Raw genomic sequence first — 21,001 nt, forward strand, 5'->3', positions numbered from 1 at the left:
CTCTCCTCCTTTTTTCTCTTTTATTTCAGCTGGGTGGATCATTATTCACACAACCGTCTTCTAAAGGATGCGGGAACACATTTGACTGCTTTAAAAGGTCTCTCTAAACTGCAGATCTTTAACTGTGACAGCAAATGCTGAAGGAGGCGATTGCTGCTCCAATAGCTGTGCTTTCATGCCATTTATCCAGGCCTCCTCCTGCTACATTGCAGGAGAAGGTGGAGTAGAGAAAGCAAGCTGTGAAGTCTGCAGCTCTAGCAGGCTGCAGTAGATTTGGCTCGTCTGACTGTGATGAAAACGGGCCTTGTATAAAGGCCAAGCGGCAGGAGGGCAGGATCAGCACCTCCCTGATCATGGTTACTCTGACGGTTGAGAGTGATGCCAGAGGAGCAGGCAGGTGATGAGACATCTGGATCAGATGCGGAAAAACTCCAGAGGAGCTCCTTGATTAAATGTTTAATCTAAAATGCAGGTTTTCATGGACATAATCAACACTTATTGCAGTTTAAAACATCCATAATACAGATTAATCTCTGAACAGGAGAACTCCTCTTTTGTGCTTAACTAAGAAACATTGAAATGTAACCAGGATGTGACACGTGGAAGAATTCATTTGGCAGTTAAGCTTCTTGAAGAATTGAGCTGGATCGGTGCGTTTGGGTCTGAATGGCTCGTTGCTCCTGTCAGCTAAGCTGAGCCTCCTCGGTGAACCTTTTTTCCTTCCTCAGACAGTCAGGGTGCTCATCTCTGTCGACTCAGATCCCTGCAACCGCCTACTGGCCTCCGGGAACAATATTTTCCAGCTCCTCCCTGTTGAGAAAGAAGGAAAAGTGAACAGACCTAACCTGACTTCTGTGGATGAAATAAACCTGAGTGTCTGTGCCTCTGTGTCTTCTGATCGGGCGGGTTTCGGATCCGGGCTGCAGGGAGCGGTCGTAGTATCCGGGATCTTCATCAATTTTGCCGATGTCGGTGTTCCATTTATTCCAGTTGACTTCCTCCACTCTGAGACAAGAGGACACACGGTTGGATGAGTGTCTGCAGAGTGAACAGCAGCTGATCCTGCTCATGCAGTTCCAGAGTAAATTAACTCAACCAAGTGAACATTTGACCCCGCTTTCCAAGAAATCCTCCTGAAGTTTGGACATTGTCTTCTCTCTGAAGATCTTTCTGCATTATTATTTGGAGTTGACATAAGGTGCTGAAACTTTTAGGTTAGAGATACCAAAAAGGGAAACCCGCTTTTAAAATAGCCAAGCAGGTCTGCTAAATAAGTGTTGCCAGTAAGAAAATAGGGGGAAAATGAAGAAATTAGAATAGCAGTAATCTTATAAGGGCTAATACAGCCAAACTTGAGAAAAACCTCAATAATTAAGACTTAAATTCATTGTGGAGAAGCTTTAAGTTGTGAAAAAAAATCAAGTCAGTCTGAACAGAGCCTGGCTTGATGATGTAATAATCCATTTTGTGGTTTTTCCAGGGAACTGTGCCAAACTGAACATTTTTGAATGAAAGATTTTGTCTTCGTAACCTGAACTCATCAGGATCACAATCCAAAACTATTTTTTTTTGTCACAGTTGTACTAAAGAACTGCACTACAGCACCACCCTAACATGTCCTGTAACCTGTTTTCCAAACAGACGGTAACTTCAATTTGATCTAAACAGCTTTGTTGGTTGTGACTTTTTTTTCGCTTCAGCTGATTAAACCAGACATGCTGACTCGGCACTTCTGTTTCAGATGTTCCCACTTCACAGGGATAAAAAAAAAGACTATTGGAATTTAACCCTTGTGCTATCCTAGGCACTTTAACATTGGGAGTTGGGTCATCTAGACCCACTAGACAGTTCGCTGAACTTTTCTTCTTCAATGATTCTTGATCTTCACTGGTGTCCATAGATTCCATGAAATCTTTCCACCTTTATCCACCTTTGTCATGGTAGGGAGAACACGTCAATGTAACGGTGGGGTCATCTAAGATAGCACAAGGGTTAATTTGCTCACCGGATTTCACAATTTATACATGCCGACAGTGACAATGAAGGTATATCTTATAACAAAAAAAAAAAAGACTTAACAGTTATTTATCAACAGATACTTATCAATTATTTACAAAAATAGCTATTATTAGTTATTTTGAAAAGTTTTTTACCGTCTTTTTAACCACTAGTAGACTTAAATTTACCTTTTCCTCCAAGTTTTATTTCAGGAGTGGGTTACAACCTGTTACATTTACCTAAAAAGGTTGATTGTACCCCTCTGAGTTGTTTTACTTTTGCTCAATAACATTACGCATACATTCCTAATAAATCAGCAGTACTCTTACTAGGGTTGTAAATTATGCAGATATATACTGAGAAATTGACCTGTAACAGCAGTGTTGGTTGGAAACCAAATACACAAATAGTATTATGATGGTAAAAAGGTAAAAATCGATCAGACAGTAAATCAGTTTCTGTCAAACTGTCCATTTCTCTTCCTGTTGTGTCTTTCTCTTTACATGTGATGCAAACAAAAAAGATCACCAACTAGCTTCTACCAAGTCAGGTCAGTTCCAATTGGCTGAAGGTGAACCACAGTGATACTTAACCCTTTTTTTCACAGCAATGCAAACACTACCTGAATAAATTAACTTGACAAACTTTGTAGCAAACAAAGACAAAGAACAAAATGATCTAAAAGACCCAAAATGGAGGCTTTTATGTTTGAAGCTGTTATATTAAACACATTTTGTTTTTGTTGCTTCAAATAAAAAGTGGCAAAAAGAAACAGTTTCTCTGTTATAGGACATTTCCTTCATAGTTTAACCAAATGAATTGTAATAATTTAACTAGATAACTAGTATCTAGGTTGTTTCCATTAAGGTAATAGAATTGGACTGTATCTTATCAACTCAAGTGAGTTGAATCTTTTATGGATCGATTTGTAGACCATGTATGGAGATGCGGATCAAGTCATGTGAGAGGAAAAGATACACACCTTACACAACTTACTGAGAAGCAATGGACTTTGCCTATCAATGTTCTTTGCTTTGCTTGCGACATTTTTACCATTTATTCTGCACATTAATGGCAGCAGATGATTTTATGGAATGGCCATTATTGCATCATACCAACAACTGCTGAATGTTCATCTGTTACTTGCAACTAGGTTTGAGGACTCTGAAGAAAACTTCCTAAATGAGTAGAGATTTTGAAGCCTAAAAGAAAGAAAGCAACAATCTGTTAATGTTTATAAGGCAGCAGTGATGTACGATGAGGTAAAACATTCATTTGATGAGAGAAGTTTATTATTACCATAGTTTATTGACTCATTAAATTGAGCAAAGATCCCGTTTCCTCCCATATATCAGTGAACACATCGCTTTTGCCAAAAGACTTGTTCAAAAAAATTCAGTGTGTTATTCTAGTAACTAAAAATTACATTTTAAAAGTTCATTTTAGACTTGTCTATCAGCTTCTGTATTTTTACTCTCATTTCAGTTAATATTTGTGTCTGCTCTTCCTTTCTGCTTGATTCATAATATTTTCGAAGCTACTTTGACTAAAGCATTTTTGGATCTTCCGCCTTTAATAAAAAGTGTAGCATTTAAGCCAGACTTAAGATGAAGTGTAAAAATGTGTTTTAGGTTCCATATATATACAGGTGCACACATTTTTATATACGTAAACAATTCTCTTCTTTTGAACTTTGATCAAAGGCAAATGGGGACTTTTCAATTTGGGTGAAGTTGTGACTTAGGGATGAAAATAACATAAGTGATGATATTATCATCCACTGAATCCCTATGTGCTGTAAATTGACTGAGTCCCTGGATTGGATAAATGTAAAATACCATCCATTGATCAATTTTCTGAACCCAATGAATCCCTTTCAGGGTTGCTGGAGCCTATCCCTAATACTGTTAGGTTAAGGTGGGGAACACCTGCATAATATCACCAGCAATAATCCCTTTTTACCTCAATTGTGACTAAATAAACAAAATGTGTGTACAGATGTAATTTCCACATTTCTGTCTGAACATTTTCGTTGCTGCTCATTTGGACAAAAACTTAACGATTCATTAAAAACAATAAATTTCCGACTTTTTTGAGTTAAGGCATCCACATGCAGATATTTTTTGATTAAGCCAACATACACTTCAAATATTTTTAAAACTTTTTCACAGTGCTGCTATTGTTTATTGAATGCCTTCAACATCTACATTACATGTGTGAACTTGATTATGGTGAAATAATCAAAGCTCTTTCAATTACAACCACTGAGTGTTACATTGTAATGTGCAATAATGATTACTGAAATTTTTAAATTAGAATCAATAAGCTATTTATTTTGCTTATTTGATCTGCAATGTGTGGCAATAATTTCTGGTTTAATGTTATCATGTGTTCTAATGATAATTAATTATTATTACATATCGGTACCGTTACTGTTTACTGAAATCATGAATGAATGTTTTCTGAAGGTCATTAATTGTTACAAAGCACTGGATTTTGTTACTTGAAAAATAATCTATCTGATCAGAACCGGATTTAAAACACTGTAAAACTATCAAATGAATGAACTCAGTAGGGGTGGGATTATATGAGCTTGCTTTTTCCCACTCCTTTTCAAGCAATAAATCAAACTTTACTTATACTTCAGTTAATGATCACTGTATTTAATTAAGCAAATGTGATTTAAGTGACATTTTTGTTTTGTTTTCTGTCTTTTTAATCTATGCATTTCATCATTTCTGTAAAGAGTTTGATAAATATGTGTAAATTATTTATTGCTTTGACTACAATGCTTGAAATAAATCGATAAAATCTAAAATCTAAATCTAAATCTAAAGCCAGAATAACCCAATGCTGTTCTGAAAAGCACTGCAGCTTCTTTATTTTGAGTGAAAAATCAAGTGTCTTGAAGTGTTTTAGTACAAGCCTCCTTAAACGGACAAACCTGAAACACCAGCGCTGGTCGTTTCCCAGAGCAGTGCAAAGTTTCTTTTCCACGCCACAGCGAAGCCTCTTCCTCAGACAGTAGGGCAGCCTCTTCTCCATGTCCAAGATAGTGACTGCTCTCTAAAAACAACCACAGTACTTCAATAATCTTCTGCAGCTGGAAGGACACTTGCAGGATCACTGATCACCCACCTGGAGCTTCCAGATGCAGGTGCTCTCCTTGGTAATGTTCTCGACCGTGCGGTTCATGAGGGCTATGAGCATGTTGAGGAGGAGGATGTAGGTGAGGATGATGTAGCCGATAAGGAGAAAATAGAAGATCTCCGTGTACTGAAAGGCCTGGGAAAATTCCATGTCACCCATGCCTATCGTGAACTTGAAGAGCTCCAGTACGGTAAAGGAGAAGTTTTTGTAGGTGGGTATGAAACAGTCTTCACCAGGAGCTTGAGTAGTAAAAAAACTCCTGCCCTTTGTAGCATTTCTGGGCTTTTCAGGAGGCACGATAAGCAGAGTCACCACAGCTGTGACAGGAGACAGAAGGCAGTTAACAAACAGCAATGGAGCACATATGGACACAAGTCAACAAAAATGAAATGACAAGATGAGTAAAAAAAAAAATACCTGCAGAAAATCCAAAGAGAAACACAACGTAGACGAAAAGAAAGCGCAGGATGTCACAAACAATTATCTGCAATGAAAACATAAGCCTTTAGACAACACGTCTCTGCTGTGTTGCCTGGAGGGGGGACGCCACAAGCATCAGGTACCTTCTGTATCATGACACTGTAGATGCCCATGTGCTGGTAACCCCTGGAGAAGTAAAGCACGTTCACCCAGCTGAGAGCCAGGCACAACACCAGAAAGCAGACGTACTCCTTCAGTCCAGCCACATACAGCACAGCGAAACACAGGTAGAAGAGGCCCTGCACACAACTGTCAACACACACGCTGCAGTCGGTCTGCAAACAGGTGCAACCTCATGAACTGGATTTACATTATTTAATCCAGTACTGTGGATGGCAAACGGTTTAGGAGGTAGTTATGGCTGGTGCTGAATGTACGATGCATTTAATGGATCCAAGATGTAAATGTTGGATCACAAACAAGACATTACCTGCAGTTTAAATTTAAGAGGCAAGACACGTTTCATAAATGCTGAAGGAGGAGACTGGAACTTTGATTTTGGTATGTGAGCTCATTTGAATTATCTGAGTAAAATGGATCCTATATGTCTTCTACAAATAACCTCTCCCATCTACGAATGAAGAAACCCGCAAACCACTTTGCAGCATTTAAAAAAAACATACCCATAGTGATTATTAAACAAAGTACCAACAACATCAGAATGAAAATGGAAGTCCCCCTCTGATCATCAGACGAGGAAAACAGAGATGTACGTGCATGTTTGTGTCTGCTCCTGATTCACAACAATTTTGATAACGAAATACTCAGAAATGCTATTTTAAGCCTAATTTTCTTTACATATGTCCTCCATCAGAAAAATTCCACAAGAACATGTTAAAAACACCCAAAAATCTATTTAAACCATGGTGTTTTTTTTTTTAATGAGCAATGCTTTACTTGATTAAAGTGTTTTGCTGACAGTAAGCCGTAATGAAATGAAATGAAGTACTGGTTTAAGTCTACTTTATCTGAGACAAATAAAGCAGACACTTTAGAAGCAAACCAAAAACTTACAAGAGTATCTCGTAGTATCCATCAATCAGCACAGTCATCATATTTGGCCGTTTCCTCCACATGTCGGTGATCTGAGAAGTTAGATACAGAAGTTCATGTATCAGACTTTCCACAGGGTGGCGATGTTACCCACAACTATCAGTGACGTCTCCTTACCCCTGCTATAAAGAGAAATAGGTTTGCCAGAAGTGTCAGCAGTAGACCCGTGGCGAACAAGTAGTCATCGTAGCTTTTTAAAGGAAAGGGAAACTGTGGAACCCATGAAAGATTTTAGAACCAAACATTTCACATGACAGTAAAGTTCTTCTCAATCCATTTTACCTCACGGTATTCTGCTGTGCCTCTGATATAGTGGGCTACAAAGGTGAAGATGGTCAGATACAGTGAGTAGACCAGGAAGTTGATTAAAAACATTCCGCCAGCAAATTTTTTCCACTTTGCCTGCAACATCTGGCTCAACGGCTCTGTCTGTAACATCTCATGTCGGTTCTGAGAAGAGGAAAGACATGAGTCAGCGCAGGACAACAGCGTTCTCTGCTGTGGCTGGTTTCACGGCGCTGAGACTCACGGGGATGTCACTGCCGTAGATAAGTATCTCCAGAAGAGAGTTGTTCTCACAGGAGTCCACTGAGGCCAGGTCATACAGGGAGCAATGAACAGGTCCATAAACCCACTCAGTGAATTTACGGGACAAATGTTTGATGTCGCTCTCATGAAACTCCCGCTTCAAGATGTGTGAAAACACCTGCAAAACAGAAAAGGAGCTTTTAGGGTAACAGTTTTTTTTCCTCCAAGGGCAAAACTATTGACTGTATATGACAACTGGACTTGGTGTTCCAAACAGGAAGTACCTGCTGATTTCAAGAAACCAAAATCCCGTGGACTTTTAAAAAGAAATAAACAGCTATTACTCAGTCATTCTATCTGTCAGAATAACCATTCATGATCTGCTACCTTTTTTTTTAAACATGTTCTTAGTAACTCTAATTTTTTTTCATTATATTTTTCTGTAGCAAAAGTTATAAAATGACCAATCAGGTGCCTCAATAGAAGTGTGTAGTGTCATGTCAAATGTTCAAAACACTGGTTGACAGATTCTCCTGAGCCTGCTTTCAAGGTATGGGGTGTGTACTTCCAACAGGCTCCATCCTAATTGGTGAAAGTGGTTGCCATAGAAACGTTGACTCAGACCAACTTGGACCAATCACTGCTTACTGATGTTGTCTGGCTGGAAAAAATGATGAATGAATTTACTTGGAATTAGAAATTAGTCGTCCTCTATGGGTGATTTCATGCACATTCAGTCCAGTTCTCTTATACAGTCAATGATGAAAAGTCAAAATGAGATGAACTTTGACTTTACTACAAACTAGAAACACCAAGCAACAAAATCAAGGCTCAACTGAACACAACTGTAAGCTCTCAGCCCAAGCGGGTATATGAATTCTTAGTCCTGTTTCTGTATCATTTCTGTCTCTATTCCCACTATTGTATTCCTCACAGCGTCCTGTAACATCTTACCCCAATCTTGCCTGTCTTTGCAGCCATTAGGAGAGGTGACAGCCCTTTGTTGTTCTTAATGTCCTCCAGCTTCTTCTTTGGATGCAGTTTCGCTGTGATCTTGAGGATGCGATCGTACATGCTGTTTATGAACTCCGTGTTCTCCTTTGAGTTGTCAGCCACCGCAACCAGGGCATGAAGCACAGTGTTGCCATGAGAGTCCCTCTGCTCAGGATCGGCTCTCTGAATCTCATTCTTCAGTAAGTAGTCCACCATTTCAGGCTGGTTCGTGCAGGCTGCTAGAGACAGAGGCAGCTCACCTGGAGACAGACTTAATGGCATTAATTCTTCATCTGAGTAAAGTCAGTCTAATAATCAGGGTACCAAAGTGCTTTACAATTAAAGGTAGACAGACTAAATTTCAAAATTAGGTAAATTAAAAAGAAAATTAAAAACTGCATAAAATTGCAAAAAAACAATCAGTGTATAGTATATATGAGAATGCAATGAAAACAAATAAAAGACAACAAGATGCCACCGACTACTGAGTAATAAAGGCCATTCTAAAAAGGTATGTTTTTAATTGATATTTAAAGCCTGTAAGGTCAGATGTCATGCAGAGTTTTGCAGGAATGTTGTGCCATATCTGAGGGCCGGCCACGGAAAAACCGCGTTCACCCGAATGTTTCTGTTGTGATCTGGGCACATGAAGTAACTATTAATTAGAAGACTTTAAACTCTAGATCCCTGCGACAGACTGGCGACCTGTTCAGGGTGCCCCCTGCTTTCGCCCACAAGTGGCCGGGATAGGCTCCGGCAGCCCCGTGACCCCGAAAGTGAAAAAACGGAAGATGAATGAATGACTGAATGAATGAATAAAGCTCTAGAATGGCTGCAGACAGTTAAGAGCTCAGTTAAATAAACTGGGGAAAGACCATGAAGGGCTTTGAAAACAAAAAAATAATGGTTTAAACAGAATTCTCAAATGAATAGGGAGCCAATGAAGTGAACTGAGCACCGGAGTGATGTGTTCTCGTCTGGATGTTCCAGTTAACAGTCGTACTGCTGCATTCTGAACTAACTGGAGACGGTTCAGTGATCGCTGGATGACACCAAAGAACAGAGAGTTACAATAATCTATGCGAGAGGTGATCATGGCATAGATTGCTGTTTCTAGATCACTGCAACTCAGGGAAGGTTCACCTTTAGCTAAAAGGCGCAAGTAATGTAAGATCATGTTGACAACATTGTCAATCTGTTTGTCAAATTTAAAACAGCTGTCAGCTAGTAAAGTAGAATCAGCTGTAGAGGTGTCACCAAAAACTAGTGTATTGTATGTGTTAATAGTGCAGGGTTATGAGAATACATCAGTAACTGACCAGCAGAAGAAGCGAAGTCAGTACGGGATAAATGAGTCTGCAGCATACGTGACTAAGTGCGCTTTTAGACTGTAATTTCGTCTATTTTGCAGCTTCTTCAAAAATTAAATATGTTGCCCCGAGAGTGAGTTGGCCCATCACACCACAGATGAGGAGGCCTGACCAATCCTGACCGAAAAACTTCTCCCTGTTAAAAAGACAAACCAGTCAAATGCAGACATGATATTCTAGACGAGACAGGAGTACCATATTGTCCGCCTTGTCAAAAGCTGCTGTCAAGTCCAATAGCACCAGAGCAACGGACTGTTTAGGATCAACAGACACGACAATGTCATTGTGGACCTTTAGCAGGAAGGACTCTGTACTGTGCCGAGATTTAAAATCGGACTGAAACTTCTCAAAAATAAAACTATTTTCTAAAATCGACTGCAACTGCTTAAAAACAACTTTTTCTGATAACTTAGATAAAAAAGAATAAAGGGAAACAGGAAATTAGATAAAACAGAGGTGTTAAGGTGAGGTTTTTTAACCACAGCATGTTTAAAAAGCAGCTGGAACAACTCCAGAGCTTAAAAACGCGTCGATAAATTTCAAAAGCCCAGACCCAATAATATCAAAAGCTGCCTTTAGAATTTTAGCAAAATCACATCAAGACAGCAGTTTATGGGTTTGAGTGAATTGAAAAATTTTAGAAAGAGTTGGAAGAGAAATCAACTTAAAATGATCAAACACGTCAGAAACAACAGACAGTATTGAAAAGTCTCTGCTAACTGCTGAAATTATGATCTGTCTGACAGAATCCACTTTATCAATGAAGAAAGTAAGAAAATTCTCACAGGTGGCCGTGGAGACGTCTGTGATGGCTGAGAGCTGCAGATTTTTAAGTGTATTATTTGCATTAAACAACACTCTCTTGGATGATGATTTTTGGCAGAGATGAAATAAGAAAAATACTGGGCTTTGGCCTCTTTGACACAGTTCTGATATCCAGTTAGGGAGTCTCGTAAAATCTCAAAGGAGACGTGCAGTTTGTCTTTCATCCAAGTCCTCTCATCCTGTCTGCAACATTGCTGAATGGTGCGAGTGTTGCTGCTTAACCAGGGATCGGCTCTTGGTTTGGACGACCTCTTTTGAAGCAATAAAGTTCAGGATCTCAGATCAGGTGGAACAAAATGAAGACAGCATGTTATCAGGATGGAGGGGGGAAAACCATGCTCCCACTGGGAGTCCTGGAATGCAGCAGAGAACTCTCCTGCTGTCGAGCACTTGAAGATGCAACGCCAGCAGAACGGAGCCGGTGGTTTGCTGATTGAGGAAGGGGCTTGTGGTTCAAAAGTTATGGGGAAGTGATCTGAGATAGTTGTCTCAGATATTTCTATTTGTGAGATTATGAGCCCAAAAAATAAACCATGTCCAGTGTGTGCCCCTGAATGTGTGGGCCTTGCCAAGAAAGCATGATAAAACCATTACAAAAAAAACCATTTTCATTGGAGTGGGTCTTCAAAACACCATAAATAGTCTTTCGATTTGGCAGACTGAAATCTTTTGCTCTGCAACAGTCGTTCCGGTCATTTTCCTACAGCTGCCAGGGTTGTTGGTTTTACTTGTTTGTGCACATGTAAACAAACACCTGGGTTTAGTGACTGCTTGTCCTGCCAGTTTGATGATGACCAAGGAGGGAATCTAACATTAAATTTTCCAGTTGAGCTCTGCTAAACTTACATTTTTGGCGAAAAATTGAGGTTACATTTTTGCTCGACAGTAATGAAGGAATTTTCTTCCCAAGTAAGATACATTAATAATAAAGTTTGATGGTAACTTCTACTAAAATGTTAAAAATCAATTGGAAACTGTAAACATAGAGCTTAACTCCAAAACATGGACAGAGACCTCACTGTTTCTGTTTTTTTCCTTGTTTCGTGCTAGTCCGTGATTTACACAACTTGATAACTTAGGAACCTTTTGCTTCCTTCTTTTTATTATGAGTGTACTTTTTGTCTAGGTATCATAAACACAAACATAGCATTTGTCTCTTGGTCTATTCATACATGCATGCATTAGTGTCACTGTTTGACAGATCCCTGTCCCTCTGTCTCCCTCTCCTGGTCATGGCTGCTATTGCTGTCCTGTGGCCTCCTCTGCTGTCATCTTCTTTGTTTCTACAGCTGTTCTGGATGAGGGCAGGGCATCCTGACTCTCCTGCTACTCATCACTCCTCCAGTATTGAGCCCATCTCTGAGTTTTGCTGATCTCTGGCCCTTTATGAGTGTCTGATCTACTGTCCCAGACCCTGGACTTACCCTTCCTTAGATCTTGCACACTGCCTGCTCTGGACTCAAAATGATTATGGTTACAATAAGCTTTATTCTGTTCTCACCATTAAGCTTTATCTTTCCCTCTGATTGTGACAACTGCAGCATCAGTCTCAATATGAAATTACCCCAAGATGCTCCCAGGCCAGCCGGCAACTATATCCTCCCCAGCCTGGCCTTGGTCAGCTGCAGGGCTTCCTCTTGTCAATTCAATTTTCAATTCAATTTTATTTGTTTAGCCCAAAATCACAACAACAGTCGTCTCGATGGGCTTCACAGAGTTCAATAGGAAAATACTAAAATGAACTAACAAACTGACTAAGCTATACTGGCATCCCTGCCCTTAGACACTCCTTCGCAGTAAGGAAAAACTCCTAAAAAAAACGGATTCCGGAAAAAACGAAGAAACCTCCGGGGTGCCCACAAGAAGGAGGGATCCTCCCCCAGGACTCTACAACTACATATATAAAGTCAAAACCACCCTAACTGGCTTTTCTCTATGTGGAGGAGAAGTGACTGTACTTTGAGTTTTTTTCTGCACGGCTGAGCTTCAAACCCAATCTCTGCTAAGGAAAGCAACATAGATTGGTGAATTAGAAGTTTTGTTCCTCAACTCTCACTTTTCACACAAATCAGCATTACATGGATGAATTTGTCTGTTGCACACTCCATCCTTCTCTTTCATGGCCACACTTCCATCTTCTGCCTGGGGAAAGTGACTGATAACTCCTTTTTGTGGTCAAGAACAGCCTTAAACACAAAGGTCTTGTCTCTCATAGCTGGAGAAATCCAACATGACAAACAACAGACACTGGGTTTTTAGTCTCCCACAGCTGCCCCCATCCACCACTTGGCTATGCCACTGTGAAACAAAGTGCCGGGCTCCGGCCTGCTTTACAGAGGTGTGCAACAGCATCAGCCCCAGGATTTGCAAATGGGACGATGGACACGAGCCGACTTTATAGGTGGAACCAAAGGCATCAAGTGCCCTCTGTGGTTATGTTGGCACAGCCCAATTTTATTTTATGGCTAGTCCGTCACTGCCAGTTATGTGAATCATGCTCTTTCCCCCTGTTGGCGGGTGATTTATTCTAACACTCGCAGACCAATGCAACCCCCACATAATATCCTTTGTTACATGGTTGTTGTTCACAAAATGGATATGGATTTGATGAGCTAACTCCCATGAACCCTAACAGCTGGGATAGAATGCACCCACTGGTTCTGAAGTTCCACTATCAACCAGACTACACCAGAGGTTCTGAGATGCTATTATACACTTGTAATTAAAACACTTTCTTTGTTCTTTTTAGAGAGGGTTAACATCACCATAATTTTGGTGTCCTGGTGTCCATGCAGTGTTGCAGAGATGCTTCAGCCGAAACAATACTCCCACATCCAGCAAACAAAACAAAACAAGGCTCACTCAGACTTAATGTCCCACTCATCCTTTGGAAATGAACATTTTTGGAAGTTCATAAATGTCAGTCAGACATTTCCAGCAGACTCACACTGTGTTTTTTTTTTTGCCTCCTAGATCTTTGCAACATTTGTCCCTGCCCTCTAATCCAACGTTCCACCTGGTTATCACAGAAATCCGCTCATGAGTTTGCATGTGTATAAGTCACCAGACTTCCACACCATCAACACATAGCAGGGACATCATCTGAGCATCAACATCCTTTATCCTAAATTATATTAATGGTGGAAATGACCTTTACAAAATACCTCCCAAATCCCAAGCATAGTATAGAAACCATATTTCCACCTGGCATGACAGTTAAGAGACCTAAGAAATCAAGAAAGCTGATAGTAACCTGGTTACTCAAAGATAAGCCAACAAGTCAGCTTGAGTCCTTGTGGAAATCACCACGAAGCTCATGCATGTCACCATCCAGCCCAAAGTGAGTCATCCTGTGGCTCAGAGGTCTCCCTCGTGAGACGGCAGACACTCACCAAAGTAGAAGCATGGCCCGTCATGTGGTTGGAAGAACTTTCCGGACACTTTGGCGTGAACATCTGCGTGACTGTTGACCAGCAGCTGCACATAGGGAAGACTCCTTCTCTCTATGGCCACGTGCAGAGCTGTTTGACCTGCCACGAGATGACACGTTTTAGTTTAAGTCCCACTCCGATCATCTTTTAAATTATCGTAAATCTGTTCCCAGTGGTCTTCTAATTACGATTGTGCCGTTTTGCGGCAAAAGCAAAACACCTGTTTTGTTTTGTAGGACATAGTTTCTACAGAGCTACAGGAGTTTATTAGAAATTCACCTCTGAGCTATGGGTGGGACTGCTGGGGTGGAGAAACCCCGCCCCACTTCCCCTCCACATTGCTGAGAGCTTGGAGCAGGGAGCTTGCAGCCTGCCCAACGTATTTTCTACGTCACAAATAAGCTCTTTTTCAAACTGCATTTTTTCGTCTGATTCACAGTGATTTGAAATATATTCTGTAACATTGGGCTTAGGCTTCCTGATATGTGTCCTCCATCATAAAAAAGCCATAAGAACGTGAAAAACACCAAAGACGCCAATATTATCGGAGTGGGTCTTTGGCCCTTGTGCTATCATAGGCACTTTAACATTGGGAGTTGGGTCATCTAGACCCCACAAAACTTTTTTCTTCAATGATTTGTGATCTTCACTGGTGTCCATGGATTACATGAAATGTAATATACGACCCCACAGGATAGCACAAGGGTTAAATGAACTTGATGCTGCCTGCAGAGACTTAAAACATCTGGACAAGGACTAATTTTTCCAAAAAGCAATTGATTTAGTGGTAAGTGCACCTTTGTAGTAGTTGCTGGTGTGGGCTGCATTCACAAACTTCTCAAGGTCACCAATATTCTTTGCAGTGTTGATGAATATTTCAACTGTCTTATTTTTGCCATCTTTGAGATGCATCAGTGCTTTAATCAGAGGAGTTTTACCATAGGACTGATCTGTAAAAGAGCAAATAAACCATTAATTCAGTCAGTGGTAACTACATATTTGTAGTCACAGTTAGTGTAGGCTGTAAACTCATTAACCCTGTAAAAGCTCACTGTATCAAAGAGGTGACACAAATTAAATTATTTGGGGGGAGTTAAGATGTTTTTAAACCCATTTGATAAAATTCACAAAAGAATTGGAATATATTTTTTATGGGATCAACTATTTTCATACAACAATTTTGGTTTAAGATGCAAAAGTATTGGCAATAAATATTAGAAAAAGGCTACCCACTGTCTCAAATGTAATATACACATTTTTAACATTGTGTAAATAAAGAATAATTATTAACAATTTTGTATAATTCAATATGTAAGTTATTTAAAAAAATGAATAGCGTAGATGAGTTATCTTCTCCATAAAGTTCAGAAAATTAGCTAAACCTTTCCAGCCCAAAGTGTTTTAGAGATTTTACGGAAACAGGGCCACCTCTTGTCAAAATAACAACAGGACAGAAAACGTGGACCAAGTTATATATAAAGATAAAAAAGATTTCTGAAGGAAGGTTTGGATCACGCTAATGAGATAGTTAGAAATGGGTGATTCAAATATGATATGAATGGTTTAACAGGGTTAAAATTCACAAAGCTCTTTGAAATGTTGATATAGATTAGCAGTTTGATTTTAGAGGCACCTTCTGTCACAAGGTTTCTAACACTTACAGAGGGAGTCCGACAGATTCTTCATGTTCAAACGCAGATAATCCTCCAGACCCTCAAGTTTTTGAACATCACCACTCGCTGCTGCCTCAAACAAGAGGTCCCTGGTGAACCTGGTGTCCCTCTTATTCTGCTCCTTACCTCGAGCCAGTCTAAATTTTACAAACAGAAAAGTTGCTGCAGCTCACTTTGGGTAAAAACTGCTTTACAATCCATTTCAATTAACTTCACACAGTATGATACACTACAGCAGCTGCTCTGGGAGGTAAATGGAGCCACAAATCATTTAATCCCTGCATGGAGTGGCTTACTTGTCAAATCCTAAATTAAATCTGAGTTGAGGTGCAGGCTTCTCCTTCTCCTCATGATAATCAGTGTCCATAGGAGGCTCTGCAGTTTCCTGGCCCCGAAGGAAATCAACACCCTTCTTTGTAGGTTTGTCCCGTAGCAGCTCTTCCTTCGTCCTGTCATCTGTTTCCAAGCTGAATCCAAACATCTCCGACTTCCTCATCTTCACCTTGAAGATCTATTCAAATCAGTGCAAAAAAAGTCACTCAACAGTCTCCATCAACAAAAACAACATCAAATCTAAGCTTGTTTGCAAGAACAAATGGGTATATCCATGATGACACATCCATGATTAATGAACCAAAACCCAGAGGTGTCTGCTGAAATGTAGGAAGTGTTTGTCTGCAGTGGGTTCACCACAGCCGATGCTCTCATAGGCCTTCAGGGACAGACATATTTTCAGTCACGTGACCCGACCGCCCCTCGTCTAATGATGAGTTTATTTAGATTTCCATAGCAACAGCAGACAGAGCACTCACCCCTCAGCCCCTTTCATGAGTTTGAATACATATTGTTGGTCCCAGTAAAGAAAAAAAAACAAAATTAAAGAATGTTAAAAAAATTTTTTTTTCCAGAGAATAGTTCACTAAGCCAAACAAATCATGTTGAGCTGTGAAGTCAATGCAAAGTGTGAAATATGTGGAATGGATGTAACTAAATTTTGTACCACGGAGCCCCTAAAGGATAATGTTCTCCTTTCAAGTAACAAAAATGAGGAATTTGTGACGTAGAGGAAATCTTGAGGCTCCATGACTATTCTACTGGTAAAGCACAGCAGGCCGGAAAAAGCAGTGAAAAACAGAAGTGAGCACAATCTGTTAGACACAGAAATTATATGGAAATGTTGTCTTTGCCTTTAAGATGGGGGGGGGGGGGGGTGATATGTGAGACTTTTATGGTTTGTGTGCAGAAGCATTTTGTACATGATGTCAAAAAGTGTCCTGCTGTATTATTAAGAGTCATTGATTTATGACAGTTATACAAAAGCAGACAGACCTCTGTAGATCACAACTTTTAGATCATAAATTTAAATCTTTATATCATAAAATTTTTCAGCATTTGTGCTCTTTAAACTTGATGCTTATTTCCAGCTATGAAAAAAAATTCACTCATGTTTTTGCTTTCAAACAGATGTTCAATTCAGAAAATTTGGGAGCCGAAATGGTTTAATGCATATTTGCATTAATAGGCATCAAGAGGTCAAATCTCCAATATATAAAGACTGTCATCTTAATGGTAATTAATTAAATACATAATGAATAATTATTGCAGTTTAATATAATCTGATCCGTGCATGCTCATGCAAAAAACACGTAACTGAACTTACCTGTCTTGTTAGTCAAAAACACTGTTTTCTAGGTTGAAAACAAAAGCAAACAGTGGCGTCCTGTTCTGGTCAGGGTGTAAAAACGAGGTTGCTGTTTCTGAAGATGCTTGAGGCTCAGCCCTAAAGAGATCAGATGACATCACTGAGAGCTTCAGAGGATGCTGTATCGACCAAAGCAAACGACACCTAAGCTTTCAAGATGAACCCAATGATGAGCACAAATGGAAGTCATGATTATGTCAGCAGTTCCCATGAACAACTGCTGATCTAAAACATGATAGATTTGGTCAGTTATTCTCAGCAATGGACTCGACATGATCCAGAGGATACTAAGGCCTTTGTTAGTTCACGAAAGGAAATAAAAATGGAAAAGAAAACCATAAATGTCCTTGTTTTTCTCTAAAAGCAATAAAACGTTTTAATTCACTCACCTGCAGTGGATGGCTGATCTCTTAACTTTTCAATCCATAAAGTTAGCAGAGAGCTTCCGATGTCTTACGTTTGTTTCGCACTTTGTTTTTTAAGTCTAAGTGTGTGTGTGTGTGTGTGTGTATCTGTGTGTGTTGTTTACGCTTTTCTGGTCCTATGACTGTGGTTGCAGAGCGTCTGCCTACCGGCGTGAAACAAAAAGCACATTGGTGCTCTTGAGATGCGTTTCAGATGCCACTTCCTTTTTCCTCTTCTGAACAGAAACGAGATTCGTCTGTCTGTGAGGGAGTCTCAAAATACTACAACAGTGCTAAACCCAGATAAAAACACCTATCTGGTCCTCATGGTCCAATTAAATGTGGGCTTTTTGAGGCACAAAGCTAAAGTAGGTAAAAAAATTTAACACTAACCTTTGTGTTCAAGTAGTACACTTAATATTTTTAAGTATACATGAGTTTGAGTATAACAAGTATACTATATGGGTAATGCAGGAAGCATACTAACTGAATACTTCTTTAGACTGAATTGGAACATTTTAAGTAGTTTATAAAAAGTAAACTTCCAGTATGCTGCCTCACTTTTAGAATGTCCTAAGTATACTTGTAGTACTCTTAAACAGGTTACTTTTTTGCTAAAGGTACTTTAGAACAAGAATTGAAATGCTTTTGTTGCTGTCATTTCAAAAAGTTTAAACAATGGACCAGACCTCATGTTAAAAATGTCAATCATGTCAGGAATCGACACAAAGACCCAAAATGCAGGAGACCAGGCTTGGTGGTAGAAATGTAAACATTTACTGAATAAACCCAAACATGACAAAAACCGGAACAAAAGATTCAACTGTAGGGTAACAAATCAGATGGACCGACATTAGAGATCTGAAAACTAGACAGTCATATGTATAGGGACAGTTGACAGAAATAAAAATAGCTGTTGATGATTATAAACATGATGTGACTATGACAGAAGAACAACTTAAACGGACCAAAAAATCTCACAGAAAATACTAATTTGAGTCCATAAATCTATTTTTTTTTTGTCAGAGCATATATGGGATAATAATTTAAGTAATATTACTTTGAAGTAACTCTAACGTAAACTATCTTTGTTTCTAATTCCGGTCCTCTGTCTCCTCAGAATGCTGCCTGACATTATTTGTACCCTGCAGTATGAATAATTTTGGGAAGTGCTGTGGTTTGACTGCACAGTTTTTAAATAGTAAACAAGCATTTGATTTTCTTTCTGTTTTGTCAAGAAAACAGAATGAATTTTTGAGTTTTCTTGATAAAATGACAGGTTTCATCCAGAGATATGAGCATGAGAACTCAGTTTCCTCGGGATAACAATAAAACAGATTAAAACAAGTAAAGAAACCTTCTTAATCCTCTTTTAACTCTTTTATTCTGAGTAAACGTCATGGATGACAATAATCTGCCTCAAACAGATTAGAGGTGCCACCTTTACCAAAATACATCAACCGTGTGGCTCTGTCCACTTGTTTGTGAAAATGAAAAAAGTACAACTCCAGTACTTTCTTTCCCTTAATGAGCAGGTCGAAACTGTTACAAAAACGTAACATTTATTTAGATTGTGGCACAAACACCTCATAATACATTACAAACATGCAAGCATTTCAACGATACCCTGAACATTTATTTTTAGTAACACACAGCCAATTCTCCAGTCTTGCCTGGTTTCAGTTTCATTTTTGAGCACATCAACTACAAGCGAGTAGATTTGTCCTGATCTCTCAGCACTACTGTCTGCCCTGAACACAATAGATGGATGTTTGGGGAACTGATCTACTCAGATCTGATTCTCCTCAATGGACAAATCTGTAATTCCTAGAAGCCTCCAAAGTCTGTAAATTGAACATGTAAGTGGTTTTCTTTTGCATGGGCATCCTAAAGAATAATGATTCCCTGCATTCCCAACCCTAATGCATTTCCTTTCTTAACCCTTGTGCTATCTTAGGCACTTTATCATTGGGAGTGGGGTCATCTAGACCCACTAGACAGTGCGCTCAACCTTTTTCTTTAATGATTTGTGATCTTCCCTGGTGTCCATGGATGACATGAAATCCTCTCCACCTTTATCCACCTTTGTCATGGTAGGGAGAACACGTCAATGTAAGGGTGGGGTCATAGGATAGCACAAGGGTTAAAACCCATTTTTGTAAAAATGCTACGTTTGTCCACAGAGACCTCAAGATTTTTTTGTGTTGCTGCAGAAATGTCTGTTACTGTGTTCCCAATGCTGATGTAACCCTTGTGCTATCTTAAATGACCCCACCCTTACATTGACGTGTTCTCCCTACCATGACAAAGGTGGATAAAGGTGGAAAGATTTCATGTAATCCATGGACACCAGTGAAGATCACAAATCATTGAAGAAAAAAGGTTGAGTGCACTGTCTAGTGGGATTTAGATGACCCAATTCTCAACGTTAAAGTGCCTAGGATAGCACAAGGGTTAAAGTAACACAATGATAGTGAGAAATGTTTTGACAATCAAAAATGTCTTAACTATGACACTTTTGAATCGACCAGAACAGAAAATCACAGGTTCAGTTCCTGCCTTTTCCACCCATGTGTAGAAGTATCTTTGGGCGAGACACTAATTCCCATACTGCTCCTGGTGATTTTAGCTGGGTGTGGTGGAGCTGGCATCAGTGTGCGAGAATGAGACTGTGACTGTAAAACACTTTGGACCATTAAGGAAGGCAGTAGGACTCTCTATAAGTATATTTACTCATACTTACTTATACATTTACCATTCATTACTTTTCATTCAGTCCTTCGCTTCAGTAACTTGTACTGTGTGAGACTCTAAACACGAGGAAAAATGCAGGATCTCCCTCCTGTTTGTTGCGTCTCCATGACCTCCAGACGAATAATGAAGTAAACCCTGCAAAAATGCTCTTCCTCTGTCCAACCAGGTAGGACATCACCAGTGGATTGGCTGTCAGGGGAACATGGGGTAATGACCAAGATGGGAATTAAACAAAAACACGCCATAAAACATTTTTAATAACATTTTGAAAGGTCTGTGCCTTAGTCACATGTGCCTGTATGGGTCCATTGGTTTTGGGTAGCCCAGGCCCGTGGAAGGTCATAGAGAGGAGCAGCCGCAGCTTAACCCTGAAGCACTATCGCCGGGTGATTTTCACACGGGCAAAACTAGTTACATGAATTCAATATGTCGCGTGTCAAGGAGTCTGTGCCTTCACCAGGGAAGTCTCACATGCACCAGGAATAGGTGGACCAAAGACCAAGTTTCGAATATCATTTTATTATTTTTTTCTTCTCAAATTCCTAATTTGTCAGTAAGTTTAGATCATGTTTTTAGGAACTTCCTATGTTTTTCTTTTTGTTAAACATACCACATTTGAAAACGAAAGAAAACCACTCTA

General features: G+C 39.6%; 1 protein-coding gene across 1 annotated transcript; it reads right to left on the reverse strand.

Moving 5' to 3' along the window:
- Window positions 1–440: 440 nt before the first annotated feature.
- Window positions 441–17,772, reverse strand: trpv1 (transient receptor potential cation channel subfamily V member 1). Its single transcript, XM_011483742.3, has 17 exons — window positions 17,593–17,772; window positions 17,162–17,281; window positions 15,798–16,012; window positions 15,490–15,638; window positions 14,626–14,778; window positions 13,790–13,927; window positions 8,164–8,462; window positions 7,211–7,387; window positions 6,964–7,131; window positions 6,799–6,891; window positions 6,643–6,713; window positions 5,712–5,877; window positions 5,566–5,632; window positions 5,137–5,465; window positions 4,943–5,064; window positions 884–1,005; window positions 441–810 (listed from the first exon to the last, which is right to left on the reverse strand). The coding sequence occupies exons 3-17, from the start codon at window positions 15,995–15,997 to the stop codon at window positions 725–727; spliced, it is 2,340 nt and encodes a 779-aa protein (XP_011482044.1). The 5' UTR covers window positions 15,998–16,012; window positions 17,162–17,281; window positions 17,593–17,772; the 3' UTR covers window positions 441–724.
- Between the last annotated feature and the right edge of the window lie 3,229 nt (window positions 17,773–21,001).

This window comes from Oryzias latipes, chromosome 14 (genome assembly GCF_002234675.1).
Source record: "Oryzias latipes chromosome 14, ASM223467v1".
NCBI classification, from domain to species: domain Eukaryota; kingdom Metazoa; phylum Chordata; class Actinopteri; order Beloniformes; family Adrianichthyidae; genus Oryzias; species Oryzias latipes.

Bases quoted from the DNA above. Each gene is read 5' to 3' on its own strand.
- trpv1 (XM_011483742.3), bottom strand. From the start codon at position 15,997: ATGAGGAAGTCGGAGATGTTTGGATTCAGCTTGGAAACAGATGACAGG. The intron at 7,388-8,163 runs GTAAGATGTTAC...TCTGTTTTGCAG, and splicing joins CAAAGACAGGCAAGATTGGG to GTGTTTTCACACATCTTGAA. The intron at 811-883 runs GCACAGACACTC...CTTTCTCAACAG, and splicing joins CCCGATCAGAAGACACAGAG to GGAGGAGCTGGAAAATATTG.